Here is a 12,823-nt window from a genome sequence, read left to right as displayed (position 1 = left end):
CCGGGTGGTTTGCGTCAACCGCGACACCCGGAATACTCCACGGCAAGCATAACGTCTCTCTTCTCTTTCATTTTTTAATTCACCCCACCCTAACCCCGAGTCCACCTCAACCGACAGCCAGCAGCAGCTTGGACCTGTGGATAGGTGGATCCGGGTGGGAGGAGGGAGGTAGAGCACCGTGGGTTGTAGCCTTACAAGCTCGCCTTTCTCGCCGTCATGTACAGCAAACATAAGCAAAACGTTTATCCTCGCCTACTTCAGTGGTAAACTGTGTTTTCACGCAGATGCGATCGGTCGGACTTGTTTGATCGAACCCCATCACACAGCACTGTCGTCTCTATTACAGTCGGGCCAGCTTTGCCGGCGATCGTGGCGGGTGCTTGTTGCTCTTTGTGAAATTACACCATGGCTTTTGAGAGGTCTTCGACAAGAGCCCGGCCTTAACAGTCAAGGGTTACATGGCTGGGCTTTGTGAGGGGTGGTGGTGGTGGGAGAGGTGGGAGAAGTGATGAAAGAGGCTTCTTACAGGGTGGGAGGAAGAGTAATGGAGTCTTTTGCTGGTGGGCGGAGGTGCATTAAGTTAAATTAGGGAAAGATGGGATTGCCAGAGAGCTGGAGTGTTTCACGGAAAAACTAAGAAGACAACGCATTGATCACAGCAACAAGCAAAGGCAGTCTTAACATTTTTTACCTTGCCCTGTGGAATCCCAGGTTATTTCCTTATTTTAATTACCGATTGTGACATTATTTTTATAGAGGACGTGGAAACGTTGAATTTCTGAAAGATTAAAAATTCTCAGTGGTTTTCTCCCTTGGTTTCGTTATTATGTTCTCGAACCCCACCCACAATAAAATCCCGCTCAGTTTGTTTTAAAAGTTTACATTAAAGGCTATTTTGCTACTTTGTTAAAAAATTAAAAATTTATATAAATTATACTCGAGTACAAAGGATTTTTACGAAATTTGTGTAAAAAGAAGAGAAAGACGAGAAAAGGAGTTCGTGACTTCCTTTCCTTGTCCACCACTGTAGGTTGCGAGCGGCCCCTCTGTATTTAAGTAAGAAATATCTCATTCTGAGTTTGAAGCTAAAAACTTATATTTAGAGGACATTTCTTTTGTTTTTTGTGAGAATAATAATGGACAAGATGAGGATAAGGGAATTGCTCGTCCAAACCACGCGACAACTAGTTGTGACAAAGAAACGTAAGCTGAACTTTTGTTTACTTGTTTTGATTGCTAGCGATTGCTGAAAATGTCTCAAAACAGAACATTTCCACACATTTTTATACAAAGTGAAATCTCATTTTCATGTGGTTGCTTTTTTAAAGGATTTTTATTAACAATGAAAATTTTTTACAGCATTACAATTTGGCATGTTTAGTGTGACATCAGGATTTTTAGATGCAACAACGATACTGTACCACTTAAAAATATTCGAAATTTATTAGTTGGTAATAGAAGATATTTCCCCTCATTCTACTACATTTGTTATTTACTTTATAATTATACTAAAGAATATTACTACAAAAATTATATCCTATTTCATTTTCAACCTTTCACTCCTCTTTTTACTTTTTTAGTAGTTTAGTCACTTTTCTGTAGTTGAATATCATCAAGACCATAAGTACCATCACTTTGCATTTTCAAAGCAAGTTGCTGTGTTACAAACCACTTCAAAGCAAAGGAGATAATCAACAGAGGTTGTATCTTTGGACAGTACAGAGCATCTCAACACTCCGCACCTCAAAAAAATTACAATTGTTTCGCCCTGCGAGCCACATTCTTTTCTTGAATCTGTTTCTTTATTCAGGTTTTGGAATACCATATGGACCAAATAAATACTGCTGGACCATATAAATACTATAAATATCTATGTTTTGCATATGTGTGTGTGCACGCGCGCGCGTGTATATAGTTGTTTTGTTTACATCAAAGGTTCAACCTCAAGTTTCTTTATGTTTGTATGTTGGGCGATGTTTAAAATGTTTAGTGCGTTTGAGGATATGGGGAGGTTTGAAATAGCAGGGTGTGGTTGAATAAAGCAGCAGCTGAGTGCATCGTGTGCATGTAAGTGTACGTGTGTTCGTGCGTGTGTGCGTGTGTACGTGTGTGCGTGTGTGCGTGCTGTCACACACAAGCGCGTGTTGTGGCTTAGCATATACACAAGGCACCTCTAAGTACTGAGCAATCATTGCTGCTGAGGGGGCCAGTCAAGTTTAAGTCAATGTTCGGACAAGAGACATCCAATGCGAAAGAAAACTTATTCAATCAACAAACAGTTCGCGCCATCTTAAGGCAGAGCAAGGCAAGGCTCCTTCTTTACAGCAACGGCCGTGCCAAAAAGCCCTTTGACCCCGCAGTCTTCGCAATGTTTGATGTTTCGCTTGCTGTGAATGAGTTGATTACAGACCAAATACGTATCGTCTTACTCAAAGACTTCTGCAGAACATTTTTCGCCCGCTTTTAATTCATTTATCGATAATCTACTTGCCCTTAAAAGACCTGACTGTGCGTGTCACACAGACTGAACTCTCAGGCTTGTGTTGTTGGTTGCCTCTTTCATCCCTTCTTTCATCGTGGAAAGAAATCTCGCTTGAGAGCAATGCTGAATATTTTCAGGATCTTCAAACAATGCCGTTTTCTATTTCTCCGTATGTAAACCCTGAGCCGACACATTACACGAACCTACATTAGTCTTACTTCAACAAATCCGACATCTAGTGTGGAAAAGACATCTTCAAACACCCGGGGCTGATACTCGGTCCCCAGACGCTCGGTTTGCGCCGTCGCAAACAGTCCTCCACTTGACAGCCATGCGATCGTTAGACCTCCCACCCTGATCAGAAATTCCAGTACAGGCAAACGTGTCAGTATTTTGGGGGGAGATTACGAACTCACGATACTCACAGCTCTACAGATCACGTGACTAAGTCAGCTGAAAGCCTTGTGAGCAGCTCGTGGCTCAATCTCGAGATCTCAACCACTGTGTGGTCTGTTGTTTCTTTGCTTTTATTTGGGGGGGAGGGAAAAGATAGATTATTCGTGGGATAGTTTCGCTTGTGAGTGTGTTGGTTCTTTCCAAAGAGAAAATATCTTCTCTGAGACAGGTATATGTATGGACTGGAGGGAGATGGGCTTACCATCCATTCAGTATGTACCCGGACCCAAAGTCCTCGAACTATAACATTGCTCATCGGAACAGTTGCAACTCATGTCAGTCATATGTCTATTACTTAGCCCTTTAAATTCATATTATAACTGGCTCCTTGTCTGTAAGAAAGAAAAGGACCCCTTAATTTTTGTACGAACACGGGTTCCATCAGTTTCATCCAAAGACTTGAGTGGGTCAGTTGGCCGAGGATGTTCCAGAAAGGTTCAGCAACGTCTCATTTCTGAAGCTGAAGTAAAGAATTTTCTTGATGTTGTCATTGCAGTATCAAGAACACAATACAGGGACCGTGGTTGTGGTTGTAGGTTACTGAAAGTGTTACACATGCCTGGAAGTTCCGACAAACTACTGGATGTTACAGATCAAAGACGGGTGCTGACTGACTTTCTGAGTGTCAATTATAAGAAAACGGGTGGCACTGCTAGTGTCAATGCACTGCTAGTGCTGAAACTGGCGCAAAGAGACATTTCTGTACTCATGCTTCAAGTCAGTTGAGGAGACAACTCGATTTCTCAGAACTGTATTCAACCTAGGGGAAGCTACCCAGAAAATGCGTGTTGAAAGACAGATTACTTCCCTTTGATCAGGGTTAGCTGTGTGATGATGTGAAGGACCGCTTCTGGTCAAGTCTTTATTTTCAACCCTCCTGTCGTCCCCGTCGACATCATTATGCTATCATCATCGCAGATTCTATTGATGCATCTGGTCATCAAGGGCTGAGGACAGGAGAAAACTAACCTTTAGATGTTCAATCGTTCGAATCTCGGACTAGCTTCATTCTCAGTTTAGAGGTTGTCAGAATGAAATCAACGAGTCCCTACCATCGCGACAAAAATATAAAAAATTCAGAAATTTGAAAAAATATCACTAAACAGGTAAATGTTAATCAAAAGATAGAAACAATTCTCACATTTATCATATTCGATTTAAGGCAGGAACAATGCGTACTTCTTTTGTATGCTAATAAAGAGGGCAAAGTTCATGCACATATGAAATAGGGGAAATCCTAGTCTCTCTCGATTACTATATAAGTCACAATAGCTACATCGCCCTCCAGTATGCTCCAAAAATAAAACAAGTCAATCATGTGGCTTTAAAAAAACCCAGAATTTTAACATGTCAACTGAAGAGGAGGTGACACAAGGTAGACAGCTAAGGTAGCTTCACTACCAGAGCTGTGGCGGCCAAGTCATCTCAGAGTAATTGTCAGTGTGGTAAAAGCAGGTTTAGAAGGAGGGTGACAAAGGAGTTTTACACACACAAAGCACACGGCCAATTAAAGATATTATTTTGGTGGCAAAAGAATTATACACACCCGCACGCCCACAAACACTTCCCATGGCCATCTGCAGAGACTGTTTTGGTAACAAAGGAGTATTTTTACACACAACGCACGTGACTCTTATAAATCAGCAAAACACCTGAACTTGTTTACAAACGTGGTGAAGCAGGGATGTTATGAGCAGTATTTTTCGTATTCACTGAGGTTGAGATTAACCTGTCCCACCTGAAAACACGACACCATGCTATCAACCCACTTGGGTTGGAGACGAGGACATGGTCGTTAATTTAGTGGCTCTTATGTTCTGACTCACACTACTGGTGCAGACAAGCTCACCAACACTCTGACATCGGGTTAAGTACCAGGTGCTGAGAGCTGTGACTGACAGGCCAAATGAAACAGCATGAGGCTTTGATAGACGGGGTCATAAAGGTTATCGAATTTCCTCGTGTTACGGGTTAACGCTCAATAGTCTTTGTATTTTCTCTCTCTCTTCTCACATACCTGTCAAATTAAGATCTTAAATAAACAGAAAAAATGCATTGCCGGAATTTTTTATTTCGTTGCATGGGATAGTTTAAGTTTGTCCTTGATATTAAGGTCAAAGAGAAATGTAAATATTGAAGATTTTTGCAGTGTTTCCGTGCAAGGCCTGTACTCGAACCCTACCTTGCAACCAGACATGATGTCATCATGCACCCAAGTGATCTCACTCGGGTAGGTTTACAATACACCAGATCAGCTCTATTTTCGAACACCTGAAAGAAAGAACTCGTGACAAAGTAGTGCTGCTACCTTTATTGCACCAAAAAATGATCAAGAAACATTCAAAGAAGCGTATTAGTGAAAACTATCGTTTTATTAGCTTATGTAGGTAGTAGGCACTGTAATCTCATGACATAATCAGACATCTTTTTTCAGCTAAGCCAGATTTTGTACAGACTGGCTCATCATGAAAGCATTATAACTGTTTTCGAGCACTTGAAAGATTTTCATCTTTAAAAGTACTCGTGAACATGTTGTAGCTGTTCTAAATACTTGTGATGGTCTCGTAGAAATAAATATTTAAAAAAATATCGTGAATGAAAACCGATTTAAATATCAGTATAAATGCCCAATGTGTTCATGCTGAAACCGTGTCGCCGTGTCCTACAGACAATAACCCAATGTCATCAACGTCGGACATTTTGAACTGTCGGACCACGAGCCCTGATAATATTATGCTTCACTGCACGCGCAAACACAACGAATGCGAGGTGTCCTCTGATTGCATTGACCTCAACCTCCTGACTGTGATTTATGTATTTACAGTGTAACAAATTGTAACTACCGGGTGCTTTTATAGTCCCCGCCCACGCCCACACCACCCGACCATTAAAAGCCAAAACAAAACAACTCTGATATTAACTCGAACCTCAAGAGGAGAGATCTTTCAATCTTAACATGTTTCGGAATGAGCGAATAACAACAACAGTGGAATGCGGATACCGCCTTGAGCGCCCCCTGACGTCACGATCAGGTTACCGCCCTCAGGGGACGTTACTATTTTTCTGCACCGGGTGGATCAAAGGGTGGACGTGCAGGGTGAATGGGTTTTCCCAGGGAATTGCGCTTCTGCATGTACCTAAGGGACAAACGAAGAACCTGAGGTGAAACATGTCTTACGAATCCATCATTGCAGTCCGCTGCCTGTAACTTGAATGATTAATTTTTAAAAAAATTTACATTTTGATATGGTAGATACATGGAGCATAGATGATACGACGGAAAAGTTGATCGATGAGACTTAGAAGCAATCTTATTAGCTAATGCTAGTCCAAACAGAAGGCGGGTGCACATACACGTGGTAAGTTTGTATAAAAGGGAAACAATCGCATGCCTATATGTACATGAACACAGGATTTGTATTCTTCCTCGTCCCACCACCTCTCACCTCCTTTGCCTTTTTAAAGTGACGGACTTTCTCGTTGTTGTTGTTTTTTTTCTGTAGTCTTCTCAGACTCAGTTACCGTGAAGTCCTTGCACCGAAGAAATCAAGAACTCTACAAATAGCAAACAAAGCTGTGATACACCTTCACCAGGAAATTGTAAACCACATACAGGTATATTCCTCTGTCACCTAAAACCACCCGATATAAATACAAGCATTATCAACCTTAATGTCGCTCACCAATAACACACAATTAAATATAATGATAAATTATAGACATAGTAACAGCTCCTACGATAAAACCCTCATACACATCTTTTAAAATATTAAACAACAACGAGAAGTGCCTAAATAAAAAAAAAACTGCTTGGTGAAGCTCCTCAAGGAGAAGGTGGTGCTCCAATGATTGCTGTAGAGTTTATATAATGATCTCAACCGCCATCATTATTCCCACGCAACATGTGAACCCACGTAAGCGAAATAACAGCGACTAAACGAAATATTATGTACAAACAAACTTTCAATCTAGTTATTTATCCTTTAGTACAGTCACGGACACTACATTCCATAAACAGTTCAAAGTGTCACTGTCGAGGCTGACTTTCGCTCCTTGGCTAGCCAGCCTGATTCCTAGCAACCTTGCTGTTCGCTCGTGGGACAGACTAGCGACCTTTGCTAACCTGTGACCTCTGCCTGTGCCATCCTGCGGGCAAGAACATGACCTGTGCTAGCTGGCACCTGTAGCACCATCTTCAGGAAAGACTGTCAGCCTCATGGAGTTACAGTCTGACGAGGCGCACTCGGACATGAAGTCGTCCAGCAGAGTCTTGCCGTACTCAAAGCCAGACAGGGAGGGGAGGGCTGACAACAACTCGGGGTCGCTGCCCAGTTCTTCGTCTTCACCATCTGTGGACGGTAAGAACAAATAATAATAATAAGGGAGATCAATCCACTTGAAGAGACCGAGTCACAATGCAAAACGAACCAAACCCAAGGCTACAAAAGAAATCGTTCACAAGACTGGCATCATTCTGTGAGCACCTTCAAACGGGAAGTTGAACTTCGGTTGAAGAACTGCCTCGTTCAACTTCTGCCACGAGGCTGGTGGAGGTGGTGCCACCATCTTTGAGGTGTCGTGGGTTGGCCCAGAGGTTGATGCTGGAGACTGATCCACTCGGCTTTGGTGGGATGTGGAGGGCACATTTCTCTGCTCCATGTCAGATGATGGAATTTCCGGTGTTGGCATCTTATTGCAGGACTCCCTCGCGTGATTGGCTACTCCTTGCAGGATATTAGCCACGAATCGCAATTTTTCAGTGATTCTGCTCAGCTTCTCGTTCTCTGTCTTTAATCGCGTGTTCTCCTGAAAGAAAGAAAGAAAGAAAGAAAGAAAGATAGAAAGAAAGAAAGAAAGAAAGAAAGAAAGAAAAAAGCAACCAGTGAAAAGTGGTTTAATAATGTTCTCCTGCCCTTTCATTTTCTCTCTCTCCCCCTCTCATCTCTCTCTCTCACAAGCACATTTTTACGAAAGCTTCTATACATAATGATACATCCCTCACATAAGTGACAAAGTTCATAAAGGTCAAAAACATCGACTAAATAGACGTGAATACCAACATCAATCCACAAACTAACAACACTGAAGCTTCGAAAGTTATTTTCATTCTCAAAACAAAAAAGATAAACTCACTTCTTCCAGAGAGTGTTTTCTTTTCTTTTCCTGTTCCCTCTTCTTCTGCGCATGTCTCCTCTTCTGTTCGCGTCTTCGCTCTGTTTTCTCTGGGCTAGCTGATTCCAGCTCACCTTTGGCCACCTACCCGCCACAACAAACGACAAAAGAAAATCACGTGATGAGGTTCAAACTGAGGTACCGTTTGACGGAGGTCGAGTCGGACGTCTGCTTTTGGTCCCTGCTAGCTGAAGGGAGGAGGAAAAAAAGGATGAAAAGTGCAGGTTAGTCTGGGTACGAGGGTTAATCTCCTGACAAGAAGCTCGCAGGATGACTTTGCACTCACTGCAAGGTCATCGAGCTGACTCCTACGTTACCTGCGGGTCAAGGTCATTCCACTTTCTCTTCTGGCGGCTTTTGCCAGGTGTCGGGGTCGACAGGGATGCTTCAAGCAGGTGAGTCGCCATATTATGAAGGGTGAGCAGACAGGATGAGCGTCTTTAACCCCCAACCGCCAGCACCCAGCGTCTGTAGAAACACAGCATGGTCTAGTGCTTGTGAGTGCCTGCGTGGGGGGAGGGGCAACCTGCTGCAATTTCTCCTTTTCAAAAGTTCAAAAGTGTTGGAGCATTTTTTATTTTTCGTCTTCTTCATCTTCGTTTTGCAATTATAAGTTATATGCTTACTGAAAGCTTCGGGAAAATTGGTTTAAACAAGTAATAGACAAATGGACAAATACTATGAAAGAAAAGGAATGACAATGATGAACCTGTCAATATGACAAGAATATGAACATCACAGCATGCAAGTTGTCCATTAGATTATGACAAAGGAAAGATTTAATTTAATATCATTATTTCCCTTCCTTCTCTCCTTTATTTTTCTATCTGAGACTGGGCCAGTAGCTATGAGGTTGAGGTAAAAGTGACTCGGGGTAGCAGTGTCTCCTGAGGTTTGCCAACTTTTTATTGTTATCCCTGGAGAAACTGAATCATTTTCACCTTTTCAAACGTATTGTTTTCTGTTTGATATTGAAATCACAATGCCCTGTTTCTTATGCCGTGTCATGTTCCCATAATTTCATGGTCCATAATCATATCTGTGACCAGGTAGTGTTTTGGTAGGGCAGGGAATCTTGTCATCAAAGGCAGTGCACGCAGTGTTGGGATGGGGTGGGGTGGGAATGAAGGAAGGGAGGAGTGAAGTTTTCCTGTGATGTATGTGTGTGTATATCATTAAGCAGATATATGTAACCGTGGGCATGTATACAAATACTACTTTAGCGACCTTTTTTTTATTGGCGCTCTTCGCAAATAATAAACAAACAGGATTGTTTTCTTTGAGTGGTAAGTACAGAGAAGAAACAACGACTGTGCCAGTAAGTTAAGAACGCTCACACATTTCTATTGGCTATGAATACTCCTCTTAACATCTGTTTACAAATGACAAGGTCAACCAGTAATCAAGACAAATTATAATAACCATAATCATCATCATCATGACTATCATTATCTCAAAAGAACCATTATTATAAAATAATGACTCACCAAGGTGACAATGATTGATTCCTGCAAGCCTCGCCCTAGTGTGAGACAGTAAAGTCAGTGTCGCTCCCAGAGGCTGTCGGTCACGAGTGGCTGACCTGCTGGCTGAGTATAAATGTCACTGCAACACACAGCAGAGAAAAATCCGTGTGGCAGCTGTACAACCGACAAGTGACAAAGCCGAGACCCGACACAGCGCCAGCCGCACTTCAACCCATTGACATACACACACGCACGCATGCGCAGTCATAGGCTAGACTTTTTTTTTAATTATTTTTTTTATTTGTCCCCGCTCGACTTGCGTTGGCACTCTTCCCTGTGTTCATGGTAGTTGACAGGTGTAAACAGATATGAACAAACGCACACAGGACCAGTCTGTTGAACTGTGTTGCGAAATGGTGCCAGGCTGTCGTCACAACCACGAACAAAGGTAAAAGGTCGAAGCTGTAACTGCAAAATCGTGGAGGAGCTTGCAAATGCCCTTTATTCATGCATGAGAATAATTATGGTCCCGGGGCGCGCGGCTGTACTCCGACCAGGAAGATGATGCAATGACCCACTTCGCGAACCGAGTCAGGAAAACTTATCAGTCGTTGTTGTTTATTTTATGCAAATACGAAGTTTTTCTATTTTTGTCGCCACATATACGTATACATGTCTAGTAGCTTAAATTATATCTCTGTTGCTGTTTCGTCTATTTTATTTTTTTAATCCTTACCAAAATGTTTCCAGGAGTAAAGAGTTGTAATCAGAGGTAGACGACTAATGAAGCAGCGGCCATTAAAATGACAGTTGGTGCAGTGGAGACAAAAGGAGAACTGAAAGACAGTGGACGACATTGTTGTTGCTGTTGCTGAGCTATTCTATTATCATCAGTCTATGTTGGAAAGCCACACTCACCTTGTAAGAATGATAAGCAGTGTGTAGGATGTTCCTGCTGACTGTCGGTGTTAGCAATAGTCCCGCAGCCCCAGTGTTGTCAACCCAGGATGACGAGGTTCACTCGGCTGTTCAGATATGGCGACCTTCGCTGGCTGGCGAGGACCTCTAGCGCGCGCGCTTGGTGTGACTAGAGTTAGTCCGAGACACTCTAGCTACAACAATCATGTGATCAGCTTACTGCGGCATTGCAGTCATATTTTTACAATCTACATCCAGTGGTTTGTGCGCACATATCCCATAATTAATACGCTTACAATTAATCCTCGGGTTAGGCTGGTTAGACTAGCTTCATCTACCCCTCTTTCCCCCTCCACCTAACCCCCACTGTTTAGTTCTATTTGTGTTTAAGATGATGATCACGATGATGAATTTGTAAATAATAAACAGTTTAGAATTGTGACCCAGAATAGGTCGCGAACAAGCGATAAGAACAGTAGAAGTTGTTTGTGGGAATTGTGGGTAGGGTTCGCCATGTGGGTTTCCCGATATGAATAACCAGACAACGGCGAGGCAGGAGATACGCTTCACTGATGAGCTGGTCGCTTGCCAACAGTGAAAAATGATGCCTAGCTTTTTTTTTAATCGATGGTAAAGATTTAGAGCTTTACAAAGAGCGTTAGTACAAAAGACACGCACGCACACATGCACACACACATACACACACACAGTGCATGTTCATTGTCAAGACAACTGATTCCACACTTCTGTAGTTTTTTTAGGTGAAAATCCGTTAAAAATTGTTGCTTTCTCTTAGCTCTAGCATCACATGAGCCACTAAATAGAAATGCTTGCAAAGTAATGCCATTACTGGTTGTTACATTTTGAATGTATCACTGTCTACTTTTTGGTGCAAAGCTCATTCAACGCAAATTAAAAGCTTTTTCCGGTCGTTATCAAAGTACTTGAAGTAGGTTGAACCATCGCTTATTTCTCATTTTTCACGTATCTATTCCTACCATTTGCAAAAGATTGACGGGTCTGTACGTTCCTTACGTGAAGGAGAGAGGAGATACAAAAAACAAAAACAAAAACAAACAAACGCCCCACACAACCCGATCCACCATATTTTGCTTAATGAAGACCTTTCATGTTAAAACATGTTTGTAAAGGGAACAAAACTTGCTAAAGCTCATTTGCAGCAATCAGTCAGCCATGGCATAGGGACACTGTAGTTGTATACAAGTAAATCTCACCACAACGAACAAAGTGTTACACGCACAAATACGCTTTTTAACACACACAAAAATGTATAGATAACACTGACACTATTCGCTTAGCACCAAAAATATTCATCGACTAGTTCCAAGGAAGTTATTTGTGTGGATGGGGTGGGGGTGAGGGAAATGCCATACTCTTCTCTTTGAATAATTGCATGAACAGAAAATGTATTAATAGAAGTGACTTACAATTTTCAAAGGAGAACCAAGCAGACCTGGCGATTCTAAGTTTGAATGTTTCAGTCCGAAAGTGAGCTGTTCAAGTCTGCAGGTCTTCAGACTGAGAGAAGCTTCTGGATGCGCAGGACAGGACGAGACCAACGAGCGCTTTATTGCGGCTTTGACCCTGTGTCAATGACCCCATACTAAGTAGGATATGTTCTTCAAACAAGACAATTAGCGACTTCATTGAAACAATCCTCGTTGCTACATGCTAACCCACAAATAAAAAGCAGCTACCATTATTCGTACCTGTCTGGGATATATTGATACACCACACTCTGTCATAGAAATAAAACAAGAGTGTGACAATGCGAAAAATAAATATTCAGATAATATAAGGAAATGTGTGTCCCCGTTTGTTTCCCTTCTACTACCGTAGTTGTTGTGAGACGGCAAAGTGCGAACTTAATTCTGTATACGCGTGTGTGTGTGTGTACGCGCGCGCTAATTTTTACATACGGACTAACTATAACACTTGCAATGTTGACATCTGCCTTCCTGCTTTGTTTTTGTTATTTTTTGCTTTGTTTCAAGTGAAGCAGTGTAACAGTTGTAATAACTGATGAATCATATACCACAGTTACAATAACTAGTTTTTTTCCCAGTAAAAACCAGCTTCATACCGGAAATTACCGGTGAACACATCAGTCAGTAAATAGCAGTGACTCAGCTTTCACTGGGTTAGTATACCCCCAACCTCCCAAAAAAGTCTATACACAAGTGGTTGTTGATTGGATAAACGGAGGCGAATAATTATTAAGGAATCAAAACAAATCCTGCCGATAGAGGTCGTCAGCTGCTATTTATAGCACCTAAAGTAAAGGTCATGTGACAGACCAGTGTAATTA

General features: G+C 41.9%; 1 protein-coding gene across 3 annotated transcripts; it reads right to left on the bottom strand.

The window, feature by feature from the left end:
* Positions 1 to 5,234: 5,234 nt before the first annotated feature.
* On the bottom strand, positions 5,235 to 10,833 carry LOC112567129 (stress response protein NST1-like). 3 transcript variants are annotated; one of them, XM_025243679.1, is made up of 6 exons: positions 10,495 to 10,833; positions 9,598 to 9,715; positions 8,428 to 8,578; positions 8,072 to 8,194; positions 7,423 to 7,744; positions 5,235 to 7,287 (listed from the first exon to the last, which is right to left on the bottom strand). In XM_025243679.1, exons 3-6 carry the CDS (start codon positions 8,515 to 8,517, stop codon positions 7,109 to 7,111), a joined length of 714 nt encoding a protein of 237 aa, XP_025099464.1. In that variant the 5' UTR covers positions 8,518 to 8,578; positions 9,598 to 9,715; positions 10,495 to 10,833; the 3' UTR covers positions 5,235 to 7,108. The 3 variants fall into 3 exon arrangements, 2 of the variants coding, with proteins under 2 accessions (XP_025099464.1, XP_025099473.1); XM_025243688.1 differs by lacking the exon at positions 10,495 to 10,833 and adding an exon at positions 9,959 to 10,122; XR_003099762.1 differs by lacking the exon at positions 8,428 to 8,578.
* Between the last annotated feature and the right edge of the window lie 1,990 nt (positions 10,834 to 12,823).

The sequence above is a fragment of the Pomacea canaliculata genome, linkage group LG1 (assembly GCF_003073045.1).
Source record: "Pomacea canaliculata isolate SZHN2017 linkage group LG1, ASM307304v1, whole genome shotgun sequence".
Lineage (NCBI taxonomy): Eukaryota > Metazoa > Mollusca > Gastropoda > Architaenioglossa > Ampullariidae > Pomacea > Pomacea canaliculata.
The sequence above is the reverse complement of the archived record's forward strand: the minus strand, read 5'-3'. Positions and strand labels throughout refer to the sequence as shown.